Source organism: Nansenia antarctica, assembly GCF_963989245.1.
Source record: "Nansenia antarctica genome assembly, chromosome: 6".
Classification (NCBI taxonomy): Eukaryota; Metazoa; Chordata; class Actinopteri; order Argentiniformes; family Microstomatidae; genus Nansenia; species Nansenia antarctica.
Window position 1 is genome coordinate 45,782,413 of NC_137676.1, and position 27,192 is coordinate 45,809,604.

General features: G+C 45.5%; 1 protein-coding gene across 1 annotated transcript in view; it reads right to left on the reverse strand.

The window, feature by feature from the left end:
* The window catches only part of ube4b (ubiquitination factor E4B, UFD2 homolog), a 50,180-nt gene that overhangs the window by 18,169 nt on the left and 4,819 nt on the right, over nt 1–27,192 (reverse strand). The window contains exons 3-15 of the mRNA XM_080535041.1: nt 22,317–22,452; nt 21,850–21,937; nt 20,584–20,728; nt 15,294–15,519; nt 10,849–10,990; nt 10,295–10,395; nt 9,788–9,902; nt 9,485–9,568; nt 9,083–9,139; nt 8,306–8,422; nt 8,008–8,106; nt 7,791–7,904; nt 7,484–7,682 (exon numbers count right to left, since the gene is read on the reverse strand). Coding sequence (XP_080391167.1) covers nt 7,484–7,682; nt 7,791–7,904; nt 8,008–8,106; nt 8,306–8,422; nt 9,083–9,139; nt 9,485–9,568; nt 9,788–9,902; nt 10,295–10,395; nt 10,849–10,990; nt 15,294–15,519; nt 20,584–20,728; nt 21,850–21,937; nt 22,317–22,452 — 1,623 coding nt within the window. The remainder of the gene's footprint in view (nt 1–7,483; nt 7,683–7,790; nt 7,905–8,007; nt 8,107–8,305; nt 8,423–9,082; nt 9,140–9,484; nt 9,569–9,787; nt 9,903–10,294; nt 10,396–10,848; nt 10,991–15,293; nt 15,520–20,583; nt 20,729–21,849; nt 21,938–22,316; nt 22,453–27,192) is intronic.

Below are 27,192 nucleotides of genomic sequence, written 5' to 3' on the forward strand. Positions count from 1 at the left end.
AGCTGTCTTGGTGTTTAGCTGTTTAGCTGTCTAGCTGTCTATCTGTCTAGCTGTCTAGCTGTCTAGTTGTCTAGTTGTCTAGCTGTCTAGTTGTCTAGTTGTCTAGCTGTCTAGTTGTGTAGTTGTCTAGCTGTCTAGTTGTCTAGTTGTCTAGCTGTCTAGCTGTCTTGGTGTTTAGCTGTTTAGCTGTCTAGCTGTTTAGCTGTCTAGCTGTCTAGCTGTTTAGCTGTCTAGCTGTTTAGCTGTCTAGCTGTCTAGCTGTTTAGCTGTCTAGCTGACTAGCTGTCTAGCTGTTTAGCTGTCTAGCTGTCTAGCTGTCTTGGTGTTTAGCTGTTTAGCTGTCTAGTTGTTTAGCTGTTTAGCTGTCTAGCTGTCTTGGTGTTTAGCTGTTTAGCTGTCTAGCTGTCTATCTGTCTAGCTGTCTAGCTGTCTAGTTGTCTAGCTGTCTAGTCGTCTAGTTGTCTAGTTGTCTAGCTGTCTAGCTGTCTAGTTGTCTAGTTGTCTAGCTGTCTAGTTGTCTAGTTGTCTAGCTGTCTAGCTGTCTTGGTGTTTAGCTGTTTAGCTGTCTAGTTGTCTAGCTGTCTATCTGTCTAGCTGTCTAGTTGTCTAGCTGTCTATCTGTCTAGCTGTCTAGCTGTTTAGCTGTCTAGCTGTCTAGTTGTCTAGTTGTCTAGTTGTCTAGCTGTCTAGTTGTCTAGTTGTCTAGCTGTCTTGGTGTTTAGCTGTTTAGCTGTCTAGTTGTCTAGCTGTCTATCTGTCTAGCTGTCTAGTTGTCTAGCTGTCTATCTGTCTAGCTGTCTAGCTGTTTAGCTGTCTAGCTGTCTAGTTGTCTAGCTGTCTAGTTGTCTAGTTGTCTAGCTGTCTATCTGTCTAGCGGTCTATCTGTCTAGCTGTCTATCTGTCTATGTTACTGTGTCCGCGAATGCTATGCTATTGTTGTGCTAGGTATTATTGCCTGACTGTGTCCGCGAATGCTATGCTATTGTTATGCTATGTTGAATGGTGTACAAGTTTTCACTGAATAAATCGCGATTTCTTTCAAAGAAGGTAGCAGGTGTGTATGTCCATGTCAAGGAGAAGGTACGACTTGTATGACAGTAGTGTGATTAGGACATAAGTTGAGGATATGAGTGTAGTTGTACTTTAGCCTGTGGAGACGCGATAGCATTATATGTGTTTTCATATATAAACGGGTTATTTTGATAAACCGGATACATTTTGTGGATATATATGGTTACTTTCTCGCCTGAAAACATATTAAAACTTCATAAAATGACATATTAACACTTGTAGAGGCAAATTAAAGCTTTTCGCTAATGGCGGCCAAAACGGAGGTTTCAAAAACACTCGCCAGCTGGTCGTGACGCGTGCGCGTGCCAGCTGGTCGTGACGCGTTAGGCCGCACCCCCGGTAGCTTTTGCCCAGCGGAAGGTTTTTCCCTGACAGCTCCACCAAATATAAAAAGAAGAAAAAAATAGTAGAGAAGGAGAAACTGATTGATGAGAAAAACCCCCAATGTTCTCATGTTAATGACTTTTCTGTTCTTTTCCTCCTGGGTGAGTGTTCTCATACTAAAGCTTTAAACTGTTCAGTGGGTTTGTCCTGAGAAGGAAAGAGGCTGAGATGGGTTAGGAGATGGGTTACACAGTAACCAGACCACGCTGCTTTATCTCCACACAATTTCCACATCTAAATTGTGGAGGTGGGTTTATAGCAAACCATTTGTTCTGCTCTATAACATCATATGACCGTATTATATATATATATATATGTTCTCCCAGCCTGGTCTCTCTAACATGGTTCTGTGTTTAACTGCATGTCTGGATGTGCCTCTACTCACCTTTCTGTCTCATATTCCAACTCACCTAAAAGCCAAATAAAGGAATGTGACTAGTTCTTATATGGATCTGCAGTGTCTGTTCTGTTCTGTCTTCCTGCTGTAGTGACACACTACATACTACACACTAAACACTACACTACACACTACACTACATACTACATACTACACTACACACTACACTACATACTACACTACACACTACACTACATACTACACTACATACTACACACTACACTACATACTACACACTACATACTACACTACACACTACATACTACACTCAGTGTTTCCTCTACATGCATTTCATCGTGGCGGACCGCCACGATGGAATTTCCTCCGCCACCATTCAGATTTCTCAACCCAAAAAAAAAAAAAAATTTAGGCCGCTTTTCAGACCTTCACAGCGCTAGACACACCCACAAGCGCTGAAACTGGACCAGTCCGTGTGTGTCGCGAGTATTGAACTTGAGGCTGCGTTCGTAAATTCGCTCTGAGAGCCCCGGAGCGCACACTGGGTTCAACGTCATAAAGGGACCAAGTCATTTGATTGGACAAGAGGCATTCCGTGAGTGCTGATCAGATTTCCAGAGCGTATTTACGAACGCGCCCTGGCTGTCACCCGAACACCGCGAGCTAGCGTAGTGTAGTGTAGTATAGGATGCGTAGTGTAGTGTAGTGTAGGATGGAGAGAGAGAGGAGAAGCCTCTCTATGTGTTACCTATGTCCAGTGTACTAGAACCACTCTAACAGGAGTGTTTGTCCGTGAATAACACCGGCTATGCCCGGGGTAGAAACACAAGACTATAGCTGGATAAGGTCTACACGGTCATTTTAAGCCGTCGACCAGCCCTCTACGACCACGGGAAGTCATGTTAAAAGTGAAGATACTTCTGTTAAACTAAGCTAAGCTAAACATCGCTAATCGCTAACTCCCTCCTGGGCTTAAAGTGACAAGTAATAACGTTGTGAAAAAAAACGTCAGATCAGTGTTTTTGTTTTTATTGACAACGGAATTACATGCTGGAAAAACATGCAGACACAGACAATAAGAGACACACGGGAGAAGTACAGGAAAACATTTTATTTTTTTGGGCCATCCTTGAGTTTTGGCTGAAATTACGTCGTTGTTTTGAGCGCGCGTGCGCGTTTCATGCGCGTGCACGCGAAAAATCGCTGCGCGCGCGCGGTCAGCACTACCCGCCACCATTGTAAAAATTCCTGGAGGAAACACTGCCTCCACCATTATCCCTGTCCCCAAAAAGTCGAGGATCACAGGCCTGAATGACTACAGACCCGTTGCCCTGACCTCTGTAGTCATGAAGGTCTTTGAACGCCTCGTCCTTGCCCACCTAAAGTCCATCACAGACCCTCTCCTAGACCCCCTGCAGTTCGCGTATAGAGCCAACAGGTCCGTGGAGGACGCGGTCAACATGGCCCTACACCATGTCCTAGAACATCTGGACACGGCCGGGACCCACGCCAGAATCCTGTTCGTTGACTTCAGTTCGGCATTCAACACCATCTTGCCACCCATACTGGAGTGTGGGCTCTCTGCACTGCAGGTGCCTGACTACACCTGCAGGTGGATCACGAACTTTCTGTCCAACAGGACCCAGCGGGTGAAGCTCGGGAAGTCCATCTCTGAGCTGAGGACCATCAGCACCGGTTCCCCGCAGGGCTGCGTCCTGTCTCCCCTCCTGTTTTCCCTCTACACCAACTGCTGTACCTCCAGCCACCAGTCGGTCAAGCTCCTCAAGTTCGCGGACGATACCACCCTGGTAGGGCTCATCTCCAGGGGGGATGAATCTGCTTACAGGAGCGAGATTGACTTGGTGGTCTCCTGGTGCACCCGGAACAACCTAGAGCTAAATGCTCTTAAGACAGTGGAGCTGATAGTGGACTTCAGGAGGAACCCACCCCCTCCCTCTCCAATCATACTGGGAGGCACTCCAGTCACTAGGGGTGGGCAAACGATCAACATTTTTGTTCGATAATCGTAACGAATTAACGATCAATTATCGATTAATCAATAAGGTTTTTTTTCATTAAAGAAATTAATAAAATAAATAGGGCAGAAATAACAAACATGTTTTCCTTGGGGGAAAAACTTTATTTGTGTTGCTATTGCAGAATTGCACAATGCACACATTCATTCATTCACATTAACTAGACACTACAGTCAGATAACAATCCTCTTAAACAAGGCAGTGAGTACTGAGTAGCCTAAATTGTTTAACTTAAAAACACATTTTACATTATAAATAAAAATATAGAAAATAAGTAACTCACCATAGGAGCAGTAAAAAAACAGTTACTCACAAATAGGAGGATGACTGAAAACGTTACTGTCCTTAAGAGCGTCCAACTTAACTTAAATTTAAACTCCAGCGAGAGACTGTAGGCGGCAGGCCTACTGGTTCTTGTTCAAAAAGATGATCATGTTAACATGTTCAGGGGTGAGACGCGAACGCAATCTGGTGACAGTTAGGCCAGCCGCAGAAAACACTCGCTCCGAAGGCACCGAGGTTGCGGGGATGCAGAGGTAGGTCCACGCTAATTTGGCCAACCGAGGAAACCTTCTTTCGTTTAATTTCCACCAGTCAGTTGGGTCGCAGTTCAGGCCCGCAGAAGGCTCCCTCAGAAAGGTGCAAACTTCGGTTTCGATGGGGATGTCAGCAGCAGCGCCTGCTGCGTATTGCTCCCCGAGGAGCTGTGCCATGGCGCTGACCGGAGCAGGTGCTCCTGCTGGGGCTCCTTCGTCCTCCTCAGAGTCGGGCGGCATGGCCTCATCTCCTCCAGCCAGTGGGATAGGGCCTTCCATCTCCACTGACTGTCCAAGTTCGAGCAGTTTGTTCTTTGCGGCCTCTCTCTGTGCATCCGTAAGAAAGGGCAGGTGTTTATAACGTGGATCCAACATTGATGAGATGATGGGTGCGGATGACACCAACTCCTCAGATTCGACCTGAATAAATAATGAAAAAGAATAATCAATTGGCAAATCAGAAAAAATGGCAACGCTGTACTGATTCAGGAAAAGGCCTACAATTTTTAACCCTACCTAACACATACCTTCATTCGGTGGCTGAGGGAAGACCGCACTTTGGCCTTGAATTCAGCGCATCTGGCCCCGTCATTTTCATTACGCAGGAGATGGGTGTTGAGGAGGCTGTAACATTAGGCAAGACATGTTTATTTTTAAAGTGGTAAAATACTGTTTGTTTTTAAAGCATTTCATACACAAGGTAATTCAAATAAATGCTTTATATAAAACTAGATAAAAGTTACATAGTAGTAGCCTAAGTTACAAAATTAGGAAGGGAGATAAAAATATATTTAATACCTGTAAGTGACTGGATACGTGTTGGAAATGGAGACCTCCTTCTCGCCAGACATGACCGTGGTTGCAGTCTTCAGGGCCTTCAGCACGGGCTGCGTTTCCTCCATCAGTTGCCAATACTCATCCTTCAGCTCCAGGACCCTGCCGTCCTGTAGCTTGGTCACCGTGCGATCTGACAGGACAGCTGCAACAGCCCATCGCTGCTCCTTGAGTCGGTCGAACATGTCGCATACGCTGTTCCATCGGGTTTTACACGATTGTATAAGCTTATGTGCTGGAAGGCCCATCTGCTCCTGTTTCTTCTGGAGTGCTTTGGTCGCCACAGTACTGTGGTTGAAGTGGCTCACGAGTTTGGCAGCGGCAGAGATGACACGATACAAGTACAGTGCAAATTAAAACCATCATGTATTGCTAGCTGGAGGGTGTGGGCGAAGCATGCTACGGAAATCCAGTTGACTCGGCCGGGTCTGTTGGCAGCAACTATATTTGCTGCGTTGTCGTGGACGCATGCAATAACGCGGCCTTCGATGTTCCACTGGGCTACAGAGTAATTTAGCTTCTCAGCTAGGACGTCAGCTGTGTGGCGACTGGGCAGACTTTCAGTGACCAGGACGGCTGAGCCAATTTGCCAGTCTTCTCCGATGAAGTGAGCAGTGATCGTTATGTAACTCTCTGTATTGAGTGCCGTCCAGCAATCGGTAGTTATGGCAACCATGTTGCTATCTACTGCTAGCTTCTTTAGCAGGTGCTGCTTCGACTCCTGGTAGCGCATTTCGATGCGCCTGGTTATAGAACGTCGCGATGGAACAGGATATGCTGGCTCGACTATTTGCATCAGCGCACGAAATCCTATACCCTCGACAAAACTGAGCGGCAGAATATCTGTTTCAATTAATTTGCAGATGGCCATCGTTATTTTCTCTTCTCGTTGTGCATCACACTTCCCGCGTATAAGATGAGGCATGATGGAGGGCTGAGAAGTACAAGGTAGCGATAGCGAAGGAGCAGTCAGGGTCGGGTGTGCGGCTTGCAGGTGGTATTTCATCGGGGTCGTCGTCGTATTATATTTATAGGTCACTGCGCAGTGTTTGCAATGAACGAGGTCGCCTTTCAGATCAAAATGCTCCCACACCAAGCTTCGTTTCGCTCGCTTCGCCATTTTCCAAGCAGTGTGTGTTTTACCGCACAGCTGATTAATCAATTGAACATGCAAGGTGCCTTTCAGGAAGTAGTGGAGATCGCGCACCTATTACTGGAGGTCAGGTTACACTAACGTACGGGAACTTCCGTCATGCCGTACTGCGTTGTGAAATTCAATGCGAAGGCAAATGCAAAGTTCATTTCTCACACATAACGTGGACAAACTAATTTCCATTATTATTATTATTATAAAAAATAAAATAATAATAATAATAATAATAATATTAACGATTATCGAGCAAAATATTTTGTGATCGAAGACCTTATCGATCAATTAATCGATCATCGATCATCGATGCCCACCCCTACCAGTCACCACAGTGGAGTCATGCCGCTTCCTTGGGGTGACAGTCTCTCGGGACCTGAAGTGGGGGCCCCACATCGACGCCCTCACAAAAAAGGCCCAGAAGAGACTGTTTTTCCTGAGGCAGCTCAGGAAATTCCACCTTCCTAAGACCACGCTGGTGAACTTCTACACGGCCATCATTGAGTCCATCGTCACCTCCGCCATCATCATCTGGTTCCCCGCTGCAGCGGCCAAGGACAAGGCCAAGCTGCAGCGGGTGATACGCTCGGCGGAGAGGGTGATTGGCTGCCCTTTGCCCCCCCCTTGAGGCCCTGTTTAAAAGTAGGGCTTTGGGGAGGGCCAGGAAGATCATGGCTGACCCCGCACACCCAGGACACGGTCTCTTCGCCCCGCTCCCCTCAGGCAGGAGGGTGCGGTCCCTAAATACTGTGAAGGCCCGACACACAAACAGCTTTTTCCCCACAGCCATCCGGCTCCTAAATGCCGCTGCCCCCCCCCCCCCCCCCCCCTCCCTCCCCCCTGACCTGACCCCTATCTATCTACCCTCCCTCCACCCCCACCCAGAGAGCTTTGGTCTGTCTGGATATGAACACTTGAACACTTGATCTCTGCACTTTATATTTATATTAATTATGACTCTTGCACTTTGATGTTGGTTTGCACTGTCTTGTCCTGTCTTGCACCTGTCCTGCTGTAAACCGTGCTCCATGGTACCAAACCAAATTCCTAACATGTTTACATGTCATGGCAATAAAAGTCTCTGATTCTGATTCTGATTCGGACAGGGTCGCCCACTCACGCATCTTGGCCAGCCAGCTCTTGACCTCCTCCATGGTGGCCTTAAGGCGGGTCTCCTCTGGGCTGACGTGGAGGCGGCAGCTTGGGTGGAAGATGTAGTAGGGGTCCACCGTCTCTAGCTTGATCTTCATGCTCAGTTGCTGCAGCACCGACAGGAAGTTCAGCATGAAGCCGTCCGTGGACACCAGCTTGTCATCCGTCTGGAAGAGGAATAGGATGAATCTAAGGGATAGTTCCTCAAAGGTGGTAAGTTGCAAGTCATATGTAGATGTAGTCATATGAATACAGGAAATGAATAGGCCTCTTACCTGCATCTGGGCTTTCTTCACATTGCGGTTGACCAAAGCTGCCATATAGTTGAGAGCTGCCTCTCTTGTCTCTCCATTCAGTAGGACATTGTGAAGGATCTTAAACAGGTCACCCTGATGGAGGAGGAGATCAACGTTTACTGTCATCATGCAAAGAATGATTCCAATACTTGGACCCATGAGAAGGCATGATAGACCATGGTGACGGAAAACCTACCCTTGCCGACTCCAGGTAGTGCTGCAGGGATTGGCTTACTACACGAGTGTTCTCCATGGTGATGGCAGGGCCTGAGAAGTACTTATCCCCCACTTTGGTCTGACGAGGGAAAGACCAATAAAGAACAAAGCACAAACACTTGATTGGATCTTCCTAACCAGGTCAATAAATATGTTCCAAGGGCCAAAGTTTCAAACCCCACTGAAACACTGGTATCTTCTATTGGCCAAATCACTAGAAACTGTCTTACAAACTGTTCAATGGTGTGTATTGGTGTAATGACGGTACTGAGACTCACGTCATCCTCTGCGAAGACAGAGAGGCTGAAGAAGGCTCCCAGGTAGGACAGTCTCTGGACCTCTCTGCCTGTCCCTGGGCTCAGAGCCTTAGGACACCACAAGGGCAGGGACGTCATCTGGACATAAACCAGGAACACAGAGGACATATTAAACGGCATACAAAGGGGATGGTGAGCATTAGGTAACAAGGGTATACTGCTGTACATGCTAGAGGAAATATACACCAACATGGCATAGGAAATAATAACCAACGTGAAATGTACGGTTTTGTCCAATACCATTGACGATTTAAAACACTGTGATTCGGTTTACTGTGGAAACAGCTGTTGTCTAACTCTGGCAAAAGCAGAGACGATAACCCAAACTATTACAGGTTTATAGGATTCATCATTTCACACAGCCAAGATCATACTTTTGTAAATATACGCATACTTCCTATTCATTCATATGGGGATTGTGCGAGCGAGGAGAGTTATGAATAAAATAACCAGACCACATTCCTCACTGCTGCTGTGAAGTTGGATAGCCAATATCTAACAGGAAGCTTCAGATATTAAGACATTGCTACAAAATAACTACTTCTTCTATAGGGCAATATCTATTTATTAATCTACTTATGTGTATTTCAAAATAAAGACTGTTATTTTGTTGTTATTGGTTTGAAGAGAGAAACATTTATTACTTTATAATATGACTCAGACTGGAGTGTCTGTGTAATACAAGTTATAGTTTCAGGGGGAAATAGGATCAAGATACATCTCTTCAGGCACACTCACCAAATAGCACATGGGGTGAGTCTTTCCAAACTTGATTTCACAGAGCTCAGCTAATGCCTGTGGAAAAATTAACATACAAACAAACACAACCATCAGACATAGCCTAACGAAACAAAATTATTTTGTTGTTTCTTCAGAAAATAGAAAATGTGATGTATTCAGGCAGTACGTGGGTTTAAGGCTCATCCCACTAGCAGAAATTCAACCTCACAACTATCTCCAGACAACAATAGGCACCTGGGCACAATCCATTACACATGTCCAGAGCTGCCCACTATCAGTTAAACAGACAGCCTCTCACTGGCTGCTAGCCAGCATCTAAAAGACCACATTAAGCATGTCCAGACCACGGACACATTGCTCATCACCTGCCGTGTCAGACCTGAACATATCTTGCCTTACCATTAGGGGAAATTTGAAGTTGTCACTGTCGAAGGAACATTCTTTCACAGCCAATGCCAGGCCTTGTAGGATGGGGACGAAGATCTGAAACACACAAGATGAGCAAGGAGGGAGGGGTATTATTGGACAAAATATTAAAACACATCAATGAGGGTCAAGTCACAATCAAACAGCAGGAAGTGTACAGGATATGCCAAATCAAAGTTCAAAATTATAATTTAATTAGGAATTGGGGGAAATGAGGACATTTCCATCTTTGTTTTCACGTTTTTTGAAAGCTTTTCCTCCCCTCATCTCTCCCACCTGTCTGAAGACTTCCTCCTCCTGGTGGGTGATGCGGGCCAACTCCTGGATGAAGCCGTACGGAAGGTTCCGGCACAGCATGTAGGGCACCAGCAGGGACTGCTGCAGAGGGCTCCTGCGTGACCGGGCACAGAGAATAAATGTTTAACTCACAAATTAGACACACAAATTCAGAGGACACCTTTAGCCTGGTACAGGTAACTTGTACTGTGGTCAATTGTAGCCAATGCTATTTCAATGCTATAACAGGTCTACAGGACGCTGAAACAGAAATGCTTAATAGTACACAGCATGATAACAGATGCTTGAGTGCATAGCACTCATGGTGTGAATTAAATAGCAAAATATGTGGACCCAAGGAGAAAGAGAGTTACAGTTGCTATGGTGACTCCTACCTATGAAGACACAGAGAAAACAGACAAAAGAACAAAACAAAGAATGACAAAAAGACTATGATGGACATAAAGACTGCAGCCATGGTGATGGTAATCATGGTGATTGGCTGACCTGGGCTGTGTGAGAGTCCCTTGGAGGACCAGGGCAGCATGGGAAATACATTGAGAACGTATGTTGCTGAGGAGCTGGCTGACACTGGGGTGGCTGCAAATCTGAAAGAGGAAGAGAGAGAGAGAGAGAAAAGCAGAAAGGTATAGTAAAGATACCATCAAGGCTGACAATGTCAAAGTGACCCTCTCCAGAATTCTGCTGAATCATTTGGTCTTAGAGGAGCGGTACTGTGTCTCATTTTCAAGCCATATCGCAGCCAGCTGCTCTCACAGGAGAGTGCGTATGTGTCCAATTTCCCTTTGCTTTACTCTCAAAAAGAAAGTTTGCTACGTCCCTATATCTCACATTAGGCAAGGTCCAAAGGTACCTAAAAATACTAGTTATAAACACATTGCTGATATCAGCACATTATCTAATAAGTGCCTAACGGTGGCAATGCCTAGCAACTATCGAACAACAAGAACTTTTTCTGCCCTTACAAAAAAGCTTTCTAATAAGTGGATCACAGACCAATCTCCAGTCAGGAGACACTTGTTGTTAGTTGTAGTCGCTACCTTAGGAGCCTTTCTCTCCTCCATGCCAACACTGTCAAAGCGCTCAATGAGGTAGTTCAGCATCTCTGTCTCTTTGCACGCTTCAATGGTGAAGCGATCGCCGCCTGAGTCCGAGGACATCCCCCCTCCAGATGCACCCAGACTACACAGAGAGGGAGAGGGAGGGAGGAGGAGGGGGGTTATTAAAAATAACAAGACAACAGGAGAGCAGAACCGGGTCACTGTGAGAAACTCCTTAGAGAAGAGCAGTGAATAAGCAAGTCATCCAGTTCACCTGAAAGAAATGTTGTTAGCTTTAGCGACAATAATGGCAACTGAGGTAATATTTATGCACATTGTACTTTAGAAACCTGAGTCAGACTCAAACCGGTCTCTAACATATGATCTAATTCATCTGCAAAATGTAATTCAATGGCTGTTTGAGAAGCAATTGTTTAAAGCAGGAGTGGTTGTTCCCAGCCACACCCAAGAGTTGACTGAGGTTTAATGCCTGGTTAGTGGTCTGTTTCCCAAGACAGACATGTCACCTGTGAGTGGCTCCACACCACTGCAAACATCAGGCTGGACCGTTAGTTGGGTTATCTTTCCACAGATCACACTAAAATACTGAGGATAAGTCTTCTGCCTGAGACCACTTACATTTGTAGAAAACAACTGCATAATAGGCAAAGAAAGATTTATCCTAGACTTATGTCTAACAAGTGAAAAATGCAACTCTTAATTCAGTGGATCCTTTATCTGAGCTGCATCAAGCATTATTTGCAATACACACTATCTAAGAACATGGTCAAACTCATCAGTTTTAAGTTTTATCTTAGCATTTTGGCTCCATGCATTGTCTAATTTAACACTCCAGAGCAAAACATAATTCTCTCTAGGCCTCTTCCACATACTCTATAATGATCTTATCTGGATGCTGAAGCAATTGGCTATCTGAGCTACAATTACAACCCTAATACACTGTGAAATTACATTGCATTTTTTATTAATAATTTTGCCATTTAGCAGACGCTTTTATCCAAAGCGACTTACAATTACGAATTACAGGGACATTCCCCCTGGAGTAACTGAGGGCTAAGTGCCTTACCCAAGGGCACACTAGTAGTGGTGTGGCTTCAGGCGGGATTTGAACTCACAACCTTCCGATCCCAAGTCCAACTCACTAAGTCCAACTCACTAAGTCCAACTCACTATCCACTAGACCACCACTACCCCTTACTTTGTTTACATTGACAAAGTAAACCTAGCCCAAAATAATTCTGGTGATTTTTTATTTATTTTTGAGCTCAGGGATCCTTTTAGGAGAGTACCAGATATCCTGCTGCTAGTAGCAGCAATTTTCGAAAATTGTTGGAAATGTTCTGCACCTCAGGACAACAGGTCACCAGTTCCACAAATCAAAGAACCCTGCCTCAATCTGTGCTAAAGTAGTCTACATGCTCATGGTTGAGAGGAGGCTCCAGCAGCTACCATAGCCTGCTCCTGACTTGTGCAGAGCCGCAGTGGTGAACACACTGCTGTTAGTGGCTAGCAGGGTGCTGGGCACGCTGAAGCATGCGCTCCACTACTGAACACACACACACACACCGTGCAGCAGCGGTGTATACCTGGACCCAAACTGAACCCGCGCAAAATCCTCCTCCTCCTCCTCAGGCTCTTCATCGCTGCTGTCCTGAGACATGTCAGAGAGAGCGTAGAACAGGAGGGATAGGGGGCTGGTGTGAAGAGCGAGAGCGAGGGATAGAGGAGGAGGTGGAGGAGGAGGAGGTGGAGGGGGATGGGGTGTAGCCATGGGGAGACAGAAGAGAGATGGAAGAACATGAAGACTGAGATGAAGAATGGACACACACACAGGTCAGGAGAGGATGGATAAGAAAGAAGGAAGCACTGAGGACAGGATGCAGGAATGACACACACAGTATCTCACCTGCTCTTTAACATTAGCTTACCCAAAAGTGATTTCAACACCTGACTAGTACTCTGTACATTTGTATTGATCATCTTAACCAGTCTTAAATGAATACCAAAGCTACACATTTGAGCAAAACCATGCCAGACAAGCAATGCATTGGCAAGCAAAAGTCTCTTGTTTCTCCATGACGGCTTATTTTCTCTAAAGCTGACTTGGCTTTGCCTTTGTTATGGATCAGAATTTAGAATTAGCAAATAGGCCATGGCTTATCTTTTTTGCAATAAATAAGCACATCTGCTATTGCTACATCACACACTTATATTCAGAGCACAAATCTTTATCATACCCAGTGTTTCCCCTAGGTTTGCTGCCTTGGGGGGGTGGCATGGACCGTGGCATGGACCCCCCCCCCCCCCCCCCCCCCCCAGGGGGTAAGACCCTGCCTCATACCAGCGTCATGGCCAGGGGTGTACTTGTACATTAAGCCGCCTCACGCTACGGAAACAGGAGATAGGCTCCTGCCCTATGGGCCATTAGGCTCCAGAACCATCGGTTCTCAAGGCTACTTACTTATGTGGTCTTGACTACCTGTCCACTTTCTCACCTGGTTCTTGCTCTCTCTCTCTCTCTCTGGTGTGCCGAGCCGACACCATCCTGCTCTCTCTCCTTCTCTCCCTCCCTATCCTCCTCTCTCCCTTTTGCTGTCAACCAAAAGGTAAACAAAACAGCCAGAGTATTTATAATCTGCTGTGGGCAATCCAGTCAGATAATGTCATTTTGACTTTACTCTCTCACCTGAAAAAAAATCATATGTCCAACTATAAAAAACAGACATTTCCAATGCTTCAATCAACTGTCCATGTACTGTAAATATGCCATTATGGTATTACCATGAAGCCCAACTCTAGCAGAATAAGAAAGATAGTATATCTACTTTAAGTAAAATAATAAAGTGCCTCCAGTTAGCTCTTTAGCTGGCAAGTGTGCAAGGAGACTAGCTCATCTCATCACCTCTGAGCACGCTAGCTAGCTAGTTCTTTGACACTATTTACACTATGGAACTATAGTCAGACACTTTCTAGTCACGATAATAACGACCAATTTTAACCAACTTTCTCTGTCAGAACACTCAGCAATTATATTTGCTAACGTTTGAACTTGCTTACTTTCAATCTGCAGACATCACAGCCGGCAAAAACTCTCGAGTCTCGCGCGCACACTTGTATTATTCTCCAGCGCTGGCACAGCGCGAAGTGTGGAGATAGGTCTGGCTATGCGAGACTACGGCGGACTAACGTTCCCAACGAGTCTATGGGCTTGCCACTCGCCAGATTCGGGTTGGGTGCGTTAAAAAAACGTGGATATTTTAGCCTGCTTGTCAGATGTTTGGTGTCTACGTCCGTAATAATTCCTCTTTCTTGGGGGGGCGGGGGGTTCCGTTGGGAGGGCGGCCCGCCCCCCCAAGGCAATGGTAGGGGAAACACTGCATACCTAATTTCAATACCACTTATCTAAATATCTACTGACGATCATATTCAACAGGTTAAATGGTGATGCAGCATGCACATGGGATTGTACATTTGTCAACTGACTTAAAGCTACTAGATACGCATGTTCTCACATCTCAATTCATTCAACAACAAACTAAGCTTTTGAATTCACACACGGGAGAGGGGGGGAGACTATGTCGTGGGTGGCAATTGGCAAAAGGTTAATGTTTTTAGTAAGGTAGCTGGCACGTCAGGCATGGTCAGACACGTGGTGGAGGTGGTACCTAGATGGGATCCGGGCAGCGAGGGCAGCTCGTCGTGTGGTTGCTCTGGGCGAGGGGGGCACCAGAGGGAGGGGCATGGAGGTGGGAGGGCGAGGTCTGGGGGAGTTGAGAAGGGCCGACTGAGGGCTGGGTGGGGGGGCCGGGGTATTGGGGGGGACAGGGAGCCCAGCAGAGCCAGGGGTTAGGGGAATCCCAGGGAGGCTAGCCCCTCTGGGGCTGGGCCCTGGGGGGGTGGAGAACCCCCAAGGTGAGGTGACAGAATAGGGCCTGTAACGCTGGGAAATGGGCAAAGGGGCGGAGGGGGTGTTGAGAGAGAGCCTGGGGGGGTTGGCCATGGAAGGGGGGCTGGGGGGCACCATGACCATTGGATGTGGGGTGGAGGGGGTGGAGGGTGGGATGGGAAGAGACGGAGAGGTCATCCTGGCTGCATTCAGAGCCATCGGGTGTGGACTACACCCATACAGGCTGTGGACAACATTGTGAAACAAAGCGGATGGCAAATGAGCTCAATCTCCTTCAATGCATTTCCGTCAACTTGACAGAGATAAAACAACCATGTAAAACAGACAGAAAGACCAAGAAAACAGAAATGACATCATAACAGTGGCAGTTTAACTCCTTACAGTAATGTACTATGACTTATTGAAAGACTGGGAACTATTCCACTTCTGTAGATCTCAACAGAATACAAATGATACCATCTATGCAAAGGCCAGTCACTAGCTTTGGGGGGGGGGGGGTACTGCTGGGGGGACTTGCCTGGACAGAGAACTAGCCCCAAACGAGCCTGCACAGGGGGCCATGGGGCTGCTTCCCAGGCTGGAGGGCTGCACCAGCGTCAGGTGGTGGTCTGGAGATTTGGCAGCGGCGATTGGCTGAGACGTGGCGGTCAGGCTGGCAAAAGGGTTGTGGACGCTCGACTGGGTGGGCATCATGAGAACCTCCATTAGCATCTGGCCAATCAGGTCTTTGAAGTCAGAGTAGACTGAGGGAGAAAGAAATTAGGAAAATATTGAAATGAGAAGTCACAAGCACAACTCAATGACTTTGTGTAAAACCATTACTTATTAAAATGACAAAATCAACCTACAGTATACAGTGTTTCCTCTACATGCATTTATTGGTGGCGGGCCGCCACGAATGAATTTCCTCCGCCACGAATTGATTCAGTCCACAAAACAACAAAAAAAAAGTTCTAAAAATATATATATATCTGATCCTAGATCAGCGCTATAATGGATGTTGACTAAAAGTGCACCTAAATCCACGCCCATCTCTCTCTAACCGCTGATCCAAAATCAGATTAATGACATTCAGTTGACGACGTGACACAAGGGCTCCTGATTGGTCTAAATGTGAACTGTGGTATTATTGTGTACAGGCCACCGTAGTGACATCAGGGGGGTATTCCATCAACATCGCTAAAGGGAAAATCCAGGTTTAGTCTGATAAATCTCGCGAGAGTTCTTAAAAATATCCAGGCATATTCTGATAGGTCTCGCGAGAGTTATCAAAAATAAGCCAGGATTTTCCTTTAGCGACGTTGATGGAATACCCCCCAGGTCAGGTGGGCGGGTTACGACGAGACAACAAGAGACCGGTATTGTAGAGCTTACAGAGCGAGTTAAAATAAAGACACTTACATTGAAATACAGAAGGACTCACGTGTATGTTTTATAGAATAACACGACATGGTGTCAGAAGTCCTGTAAGTGAGTGTTAAGAGTTAGATCGGCCGACAAGTGTCATTTGAGCTCGTGACGGTGAGAAGGGAGAAGAAAAGATGGATGCTAATGCTAACGCGGGAGCAGCTGCAGTCCAGAGAACGGCGCCAGTTTCAAGTGCTACGTTAGCAGACATTAGCAAGTCAAAAAACGATTCTTATGTGCCGTCACTTTAGCAACGACACAGTATTGTCAAGGGGAAAAGAAGGGGAGACGATTTTTTTATTGACAACGGAATTACATGCTGGAAAAACATGCAGCTAAAATTCAGGGAACATTTGGACAATAAGAGACACACGGGAGAAGTACGGGAAAACAGGGCTCATGTGGGTCTCATCAAAGGTAAGAGTTTGTTTTCTTTAACTCAGCTGATACTCAGCTGTTTACCGAATGCTCCATGACTGTGATTTTACTTCTGTAATGTGGTGGGTTGACATAATTCACGCACGGAACTATAGGTTGAGAGTATTGTTCCGTCCGCAGTTGAGTGCGTAGTACCCAAGTTGTTTAGACTGTTCTATTTACTGCTTGAGTGTGTTGTTGACAATCGTTCATGTCCTTCATTAAACGTTTAGCTTTGTCATTTGATACGCCGCCTACGACTCCCATCTCTCTGCACTACAGTAAACAGTTAATCAGTAACGTTAGCCGCTTTTGTGCTCATGTAGGCCTACTTCGTATTATATTATAGCTGATGATCTTTGTGTGTGTGTATGTGACTGTCAGTCTAGGGCTGCACGATTTGGGGAAAAAATCGAATTGCGATTATTTGGACAGATATCGCGATTGCGATTAATTTGCGATTATTATTTTTTTAAATAGCAAAAAAAAAAAAAAAAAAAAAAAGGGAGTTTTTGTAAAGTGTGGCCATATCTCCGGCTAGGAAGGTCGTATCAACGTGCAGTTTGTTTGTACGTCTTCAGGGGACTTAGAGGCTCCCTCCTCTAGCACCCCCACAGCCCGAGCTACGAGTGAAATAACTAAACTTACATTGGGTTGCTTTAAAGTTGGGTTGCTTTAAAATTAAGCTTCAGATTAAAACGTGATGGAGCATTACTAACCTGACTCAGGTGGTTTGTTTCACACAACCATCTAGGAAAGCTTAATTGGAAGCTGTTTGGAAAAGGGCAGGTACTTTCAAAAAATACTTGGCAGGTGATTGGATGAATATCACCTATTTTCAGAGAGCATTACCACATGATACCATCAAACTATTAACTGCTCTAATTCTAATGCAAGGATGAGAACTTAAAAGATATGAATTGTATATATGATAACCTCATCTCATCTAGACAGGTGGCTACTTTCTAAGATGATCCAGCTATTAAAATGATCATTTGGGGATACACTGTGACTATAACTGAAAGGACCACATCTAGATGACTCGGTCAACAGTCGAACTGATGAATGATAGAATGGTGGTCTCTGACTATGGAGCACAGACACACGTCACCTTGACTTAGGAATCTGTGACATACTTCAGCCCAAGGCTAGGCTAGGCTAACCTCTGCGTCTTTAAAGCCGGCTGGTATGAACGAATGGTATGAGGTTATGCATACAGGACACATTCATGTTTGACAACAGAACAGTTAACTTCCATGTATCCATAAGCCTGCTATACTATATAAACACCAACCCGCAGGTTGCTGAGACTGTCAACTCTGTGTCTGTACTTTAACGCCGGGTTAGCATGAGTAGCTAAGCTAAGCTACCGTCTCAAAGACTACAAGTTAGCTAAGCTAAGTTTAAGGCTGGACTAACAGCACCGACATGCACTTGGCTGGTACAGTTAGTATAGTGAAATTGTACACGTACCTGTCGCAATTATAACATACTAACGTTTATCATACGTCCAGTAAGCCATGTGGTGTCTAATTGTCTCCGTTACGTTAGCCCAAAGTCTCATAATAATTGGACTGACTGTCGTGACACAACCTATGCCTGCGTTCGTAAATTCGCTCTGAGAGCGCCGGGTTCAAAGTCATAAAGAGACCAAGTAATTTGATTGGACAAGAGGCATTCCATGAGTTCTGATCAAATTTCCAAAAGAGGTTTTAATCTCAATGTGACTTCCTGGTAAAATAAAGGTTTAAAAAAAAAAAAAAAAAAAAAAATCGCAGGCAAATCGCAGGCTTTGCGATTAGCTAATCGCATCATTTCAAATCGCGATTTCGATTTAAAATCGATTAATCGTGCAGCCCTATGTCAGTCACAAGTTTATATTCTGTATATTAGGGATGGACGGTTTCCAATTATTGAAACCGAAAAACCGTCAAAGACTAAAACCGGGGTTTTCCGGTTAACCGAAAAAAAAAGAAAAAAAAAGAAAAGAAAAAAGAGCGCCAATTTCAAATAATTGAGCCCTACTGCTACAATAGACTCATGTCGAACACCATTAAAACACCGTAAGCACAGTCGCAACACATTTAGGCTACTTAGTTTCACAAATATAAGTGGAAAGGCAGACTTTTGTAAGCTACACCATACATGAAAACACATGAACACTTAACACACCAGCTCCGCTGATCCAGGGTGCACGTCTGCACGGAAGATCATCTCTTGGAACAGCGTGTTCATTGAATGAACTGCTTTCTCAATATCTTGGTTCTTAGACAAAGTTTCAGCTGCTGCTCAATGTATTTAAATATTTGAATACTGCTCAATAATCACTGAAATATTAGACTTAGAATTATGCAGTGAACATACTTAAAGCTTTTCATAAAAACCACATGCCGCGAGACTGACTCGTCCTGAACTGTCGTAAGTCAATCAACAAAGAATGCCCCATCAAAATAAAAGTGCCCATGGTAGAGCTGTCAAAATAGAGCTTTCAAAATAAATGTACTAATACAGATAGAGATAAATACAGAACTACCTTTGCGTCACTAAGTGACCGCGTATCTTCTGAGACATGCGTTCTGTCATCACTTTCAGTAGCGCCTTCACACACAGTGGCGCTGTGCACAAACACTCTTGATCCGGATAGCTCTTGTTTTATTATATTGTGGTTTAGTAAATACTGCACTTGGAGTTACATTCAATGCATGATTTGTGCTATAGAACATAAATAAAGTTTGATTGATATCAAATCAAATCACATTTTATTTCTATAGCGCATTTCTCACAAAAGTGACCCAATGCGCTTTACAGAGAGCAGCGAAAATGATCTTATTAAATGTAAGCGAGTAATTGTAAAAAACCTTTCCTATCTACCAATAACTGAAGGCAACTATCTTTCCCATAGAGTGATTCGTTACCCTTAAATATAATCCCAATTAGATATTAATCCTCAATTATTCTTCACAACTGACCAAACCTCTCACTCATTGCGCGGCAGATTCAGACTGTATCATTGTTATTTTCACACACGACAAACATGTGACATGTTCCAGTTTTATTCTTTGAAAAAAAAAAAAAAAAAAACGTTGTTTTGAGCGCGCGTGCGCGTTTCATGCGCGTGCACGTGAAAAAATCGCGAAAATCCTGGAGGAAACACTGGTATAGTACTGCTGGTTCTATACACTGTACTTGGAATCATGAACGCAACTGAATTTTCTGAAACTCAACTGCAATAAATCGGAAATCCTCATCATCGGCCCAAAGTCCCTCACCCGTTCCACCCAGACATTCTCACTCAACATCGATGGCTTCACCGTAACCCCCTCCAACCACGTCCGCAACCTCGGCATCATCTTTGACCCCACCCTCTCGTTCCTTCTCCATGCCAACCAGGTCACTAAATCAGAATAGAGAATACTTTTTTCCATCTCAGGAACATTGCCCGCATCCGACCCTCCCTGTCCTTTTCCGCTGCTGAAACACTCATCCACACCTTCAGTACTTCCCGACTCGACTACTGCAACAGCATCCTCTACGGTTCGCCTAATAACATCCTAAACAAATTCCAATACGTCCAGAACTCTGCTGCCCGTCTGCTCACCTCCACTCGCCGATGTGACCACATCACCCCTGTCCTCCAAAACCTACACTGGCTCCCGGTCAAATACAGGATCCAATTCAAAATCCTACTCACCACTTACAAAGCCATCAACAATCTGGCACCCTCCTACCTTGCCGACCTCGTCCCCCTCCACACCCCTCCCGTTGCCTCAGGTCTGACGACCAAACCACCCTCAAAACCACCAGGACCAAGCTCCGCCGGACCTGGGGTGATAGGGCCTTTTCAGCCGCAGGCCTGCAGCCCCGTCCCTCTGGAACGCCCTCCCCAACCACATCAGACAGGCCAACACCCACCCAACATTTAAACAGGCCCTCAAAACCCACCTCTTCAAGCTTGCCTTCACCAGTTAACCCCGTCCCCTTACCATGTGTCGGAGTTTGTTGGAACTCTGCAGCTAGCGAGGGGAGAAAGATGACGTCTCGGTCCTGTTCTTTCCAGGAGACTCGGAGGATCTTACAGATGAGCTGCAGAGCCTGCTCTTCAGAGACATCTGAGTTTGCAGAGGATTCCTGGGGGGGACACATACACACACGCACGTCAGTGTGAGAACCCATATGCTTTGGGAACAGTATCTGCTCTGACCATTCTAGTTCAACAGTATTTCCGCCCTAGCTCCCGGACTTTCTGCGAACCTGACTGAACACTTACCGCAACAGCCCGAGCAGCGCAGAAAAAATGCGCTATAAAATAAAAATAAAGAAAGAAATAAAGAAAAACACAGCTAAAAATACATTCGGTTCGTTATGAGACTATGGCGGGACAAAATAGACTATGGCGGCCCACCACAGTCTCGTTTATGCATGAGAAACACTGGGAGATAGTAAAGATATGGTTGAGGTGTAGGAGGTTTTAGGTTTCAAAATATATCGTGTTTAGTGAGGCAAACCAGTCATCCACAATGTTGTTTTGTTGACAACTGCACAGATCTTTTGACTTATCGGTATTCCATTTTTGTAGAGAGATCATCCATTAAATGGACCTTCCATCAATTATTAATTGCCTGGCGACATGCAGTTGATGACTCAAAGCCTATTAATATCATAGCAATTACTGTGCAGAGAGACCAAGAAAATCAGCCAGGAACAAGGTCTTTGTAAAACTAAAGCTAAAGGAGGCATTCTTTGGCCATTCAGAGTGACCTAAATACTTTACTAGTATAGTTTACATTATGGGGTATTGCGTGTAGAATTTAGAGGAAAGAAAATAATTTAATCCATTTTGGAATAAGGCTGTAACATAACAAAATGTGGAAAAAGTGAAGGGGTGTGAATACTAAATACTTTATAGGAACTTTATATATTTACTATATGATCCACTGGCCAGATGATTGGGACTTTGTGAAGAGAACTAACATTTCCAAATGCATGTACACAGGAAAATAAGTAAATGTGACTGTAAAAGTCCAAGCATGACGATATTCTAAGTGACAGTGTTCGAGAGTTTCTCAACTGAAAGGTAACTGCAAACGTTTCAGGATACCACACAAAAGAGCAGTGGGGGAGTTCCATTCACTTTAATTCATTCAGCAGTCTATACTTTTGATCTTGACATGTGACTGATCAAAGTACAGTGAGTGCAGACAAGAAGGAAGGAGCATGTTTCTTGGTAGGGAGTCGTGTCTACTACCTACCTTTTCAGCCAAGGTCCTCTTCTCCCTGCGATCGCTGTCCTCAACCTCCATATTCTCTATCCCTGAGTCCACGTCCACCTGGGACATGCTGTGGGGGGGGGGGAAGAGAGAGGGAACATACAGTCAACTCATTCATCTCCCACAACAGATGACACAAACTACCGGTACTATGAATGCTGATGGCATGACTACAGCTCAGAACCACTTCATTAAGTAACATTCATCATAAGCAATGTGAATTTCGGAAAATATTTTCATAGTAATCGTGTGCTATGAGGAGCTTAGCTATGTGCTTTCAAACTAGAGTTGGGATGTTAGAGACATCCATCAAAGCTTCAGGTAACAAGATCAGACAAAGAGTGTGACTGCATAAACTGACCTCAAGATCAGACTGACCTGAAGGGTCATAGTCAACTATGAGGACACAGCAGTATCATGCTAGCCGCTTGCTTGTTCGGCTTCCTCACCTCTTTTCACAGGAGGCAGTGTCGATGTCCATGCTCTGGGACCGGGACAGACTCTGGGACTGGGGGTCAAGGCTGTTGGAGGGAGAGCTGGAGAGGGAGCTAACACCCTCGCTGCTCTGGCTGCGGTAGGCCACCCCTGTAATAGGTAAAACAGCAAAACAATTAAGGTAAGGCTACGGCCAAACAGAATTCTATAACTATGAGGGACTACTGTTGTAACAAGTTAGGCTATCAAAGGGTCAACTTGTGTGCTGTGCCTTGTATCACCTGTCACAGCCAATGACAATGCTGATTAAGGCAGAGATCACATGTCAAAAAAGGGCAGGAATTACCACCTGACTACATGGTACTAACTACAATTGTTCATCATAATCAATCTCAGTAGACACATTGACAAATCATGAGGAAACTGTACAAACTGTTTCATGAGGAATCTGATTGGGCTGTGAAGCAGGTTCAAACATTTCAGCATGCCTCAGAAAGGTCACCATAATTATTATATGCCTACATACTGTTACGAAGGTCCAGATGCACATCGATTAGTTAGTTTGATTAAGCTCATTTTTAGTAATTAATAATTAATAAGAAATTACCTTGTCCCCGCCCAGCGAGGTTTCCCCCCCTTTTTTCTCTCTTTGATTTCGTTTATTGTTTTCTTGCCATTTGCCTAAAACACATGTTGTGTGTCCAAGTAATGATGCCGTAGTTCAGTTGGCGGTTTTTGGTGTGTGTGTGTGTGTGTGTGTGTGTGTGTGTGTGTGTGTGTGTGTGTGTGTGTGCTCGCGCGAGTGTCGAGATACGTTGAGATGTGAGTGAACTGAGGAGAGAGTAGAGAGCAACGAGTGGTGAGAGTAAGAAAGTTTAATGTTTGGAGACCAGAGCCGGGGTATTATTGAGTTGTGTAAAGTGTGAGTAATAGTGAAAATAGTAACCAACGTTATTATACGTGGTTATTATAAGAAATAGTTTGGACTGTCAGCTGCCTTGCGTGCAGCGAAGAGACGGGGAGGCGTTAGCTAGCTACTAACGGAGCTTCAACAGTAGCTAGCCGTAGCTTCACCAACGTATCGCGGACCTTGGGACGCCGATTGCCAGGGACAGTGGGCGAGATACACCCGCCTCCACCGTCCTGCGTTCCGGGTAGCTGTGTGCGTGGCCCCCCCCTGCATCTCCCGTCGATCATCCCAGGACAGTTCCCCCATCAACATCGTGGTTATCCCCCATATCCCCTCCATCATTCCACATCACTGGACTCTCCCCTCATCGTGTCACCATCCAAGAGCTCCAACCTGGTACCATAGTTAGGATATCTGACATATTTATATATTTATTTGTATTTACATATTTATTTGTATTTATGCTTGTGTACTACGTATATCTAGGTTGTATTAAATGTACAGTTTGTATGTCTCTCTATAGATCTACCTCTAGAACCATCACATTTCATATTAGGGATACTCCCAGCTGATCTTGAATAAAACAGCCAAACATACCAACTGAGAATCCTTCTCTTAATAGCTAACAAGGCAATCACAACCTCCTGGCTGAAGCCACACCCCCCAACAGTTATACAATGGAGGGAAAGAATCCAACAAGTCTACAACATGGAACGTACAACAGCACTATTGAAATTAAAATTAGACACATTCCTTAATAGATGGTCATCCATTGCACTACATTTTCATTTGATCTGACTGATATGCAGATGTGTTTATTTATATTTATATTTTTATTTATTTTTTATTTATTTTTTCCCTTTCTTTTCTCTTACCATGGTTGGTTGTTGTTATTGTTACTGTTGTCACACTGCTGCTGTTGTTGATAATGGTGATAATGATTGTTTATTGGCTGTTGTGGTTGTTAATGCCAGCGAGGAAATTAGGGATTATTTTTGTTGTTGTGGTTTGTTTTTTCTTCTTTTACTTTATTGTTATTATTTATTTTTAAGAAAGATATTCATGGACTGTTATTCCTTTGCGACTTACCCGTGACACCTTTATGTAACATCAATATGTTGTGAAATATTGTTTGACTGCACTTGATAAAAGAAAATGATACTAAAAATGTAAAGTAAAAAAAAAAAAAAAAAAGTACAGTTTGTTATTTCTTTATCCCTGTGTCCCTCCCCCAGTTATTTAGCCAAGTGTCCACCTATCTAAATGATATAATATTATACATAGAGGTATGCCAGTAGCTTTCCATCTCCCCTTCTAATTAGTTTATAGGTTTAGCACTAGCAGTCATAATATTTAGTGTAGAGACTAGAGAGTCAAAATAATTATACAGTCCTTTCAACTTAATTTAATTTAGTTATTGTAGCTTGAGCCGTTACAATTTGGTCCTTCGAGCCGGATTAGAATCTAGTAAAGCTACTATGGCTAGTGGTGGTGGTGGACACTCAGATAGTAGGCCTAGGCCCAGCCCCCCCCCCAGCACGCCCCAAACGCGATGTTCGTAGACCTAGATACCTAGCAGAGTATGAAACTGAACCCCCCTTTAGTTATGGATTACAGGAGCAGCGCATATCTAGTACTACTAGTTTAGCCCCCCGCATGACAAGTAACCGAGTCAATATACCTACTAGCCGCAGTGTAGACAATGTAGCTAGGCTGACCAGACGGCTATCTAGATTTGACTTAGATGATGACCAGGACTACGATAGTCAGTGCAGCCTAGCTCAACCCAGACCTCACAGCCCAGACTCAAATCACTCAGCTGTGTCAGGTACCAGTGAGACCAGGCTACTCAAGGTAGTAAGACGCCAAGAAGCCGCTGCTCTAGAGAGAGAGCGACGTCAGGAAGAGGCTGCCCTAGAGAGAGAACGACGTCAGGATGAGGCTGCCCTAGAGAGAGAGCGGATGCAAGCCAATGTCATGTCACAGCAAGCCGAACATGCCTTAGAGAGAGAACGACGTCAGGGTGAGGCTGCCTTAGAGAGAGAGCGGATACAGATCCAAGCTACGTCGCAGCAGACCCAAGCTACGTCGCAGCAGACCCAGGCTATGGTCCAAGCTATGAGTCAAGCTATGGCACAACAGAACCAGGCTATGCTGGAGCTCGCAAGGCAGAACGACAGCACCGCGAGACAGTCTCTACAGTTAATGGGCTCATTCCTACAGAACCTCACGCCACGCTCTTCAGCCCGATCCTCAAGGAGGACTTCATGTAGGAATTCGAGAGAACATTCCCAGAGTAACCAGAGGGAAATGGAGCATGACGAAGAGGAACAGGCACTGGATGGAAGGAGGGAGGAACAAAACAGAGTTAGACCACTCCTCAACGCCAGTCTCACGTCTCTCCCTACGATCCAGCAGCCACCAGCTACAGTAGGCCCTGTGGCCCACTGTCCGTCAGGACCCGCACAGGTTAGCACAGCGGCACCCCCCACGAACCATCAACCCTCACATCAGAGTAACCTGGTTCCGGTGACCCCTGCCCTGCCAACCTATCCCTCAGTATACCATTACCCACGCATTGAGGCACCCACCTTTCCTGACTTCAAGGTTGAGGACAGAGCCCAATACTTGGAGTTGCGCATGTGTTTGGACTCTCTCCTTAATGACTCCTACGACGAGAAGTACAAGTACGCCATCTTGCTGCGGCACGTTAAGGTTCCAAGAGCACGAGCACTAATCTCAGCCTATGGTTGGTCAGACACCCCGTACTCTGAATACATAGAGGCCCTAGATGACCGCTACGGGCGCCCGTGGGACTTCATCCTAGCAGAGACCTCCACCATCGAGGCCCTCCCGCCGATTCGTGACAACCGAGCTTTGGACGACCTGTATGTCAAGGTACAATACCTAGTGGGGATGCTGAGGTGTCAAGGTAATGAGGGACTCCACGAGCTCAACAGCAGTTCCAGTGTGAAACGCATCCTGGATAAGCTCCCCTCATTCCGTCATTAGAGATTCAGACGCCGCCAGAACCACCTCCACCCCCGCAAGCCGGGGTCCTCGTTGATCGATCTTGCAACCTTCCTGAGGGAGGAGGTCCGCAGCCTCAGTCTCGACACACTCAAGCCAGAACCTGCCTCCCAAGAGAAGCAAGATAACACGACTAAAGGACAACGGGGAACAGCAAGTATAATGCACACATCCGAGGACTCCAGGCGAGATCAACCTAAAGACAAGAGAAGTCCACACTGCCTCTACTGCGACAAGGATCACTGGTTCCCGAGCTGTGAAGACTTCAAGAAATTGAGCACAGACCAGGTGAGAGAGTGGATTCAGACCGACCAAAGGTGCTGGAGATGCGCCCGGAAGGGACATAGATCATCAGCGTGCACCTTGAAGAAGAAATGTAGTCATTGTTCAGCAGTACATTGGGACGCCCTGCATGATGTTAACCACCGGACCAAGGAGAAATCGACTGATGGGTCCCAGCATACTACTAACGAGTCCCGATGTCTGTATGTGGACCCAGCAAAGAGCGGCAGTTCAAAGGTTATGTTGAAGGTAGTGCGAGTCCACCTACACCATCACGGGCGGATGATAGACACCTATGCCGTACTCGATGACGGTTCAGAGAGAACCCTACTCCTACCTTCAGCAGCCCACCAATTGGGTCTCCAGGGCCCACGAGAGGTGCTGACAATCCGCACGATTCGCAGAGACGTCAAAGAGATTGACGGCGAGCAGGTTGCCTTTACCATCTCATCGGCCGATCGTCCAGACAAACGATATACGGTCAGCAATGCATTTACCAGTAAGCATATTGCTCTCTCCCAGTACGACTACCCCATTGCACAGCTCCGGGAGAAACACAGACATCTCCGCAACCTGCCGATACCACCAATCAGTGGAGCAACGCCAACATTGCTGATCGGCTCGGACCACATCGATCTCATCACCCCAGTAGATAAGGTCTACTTAGG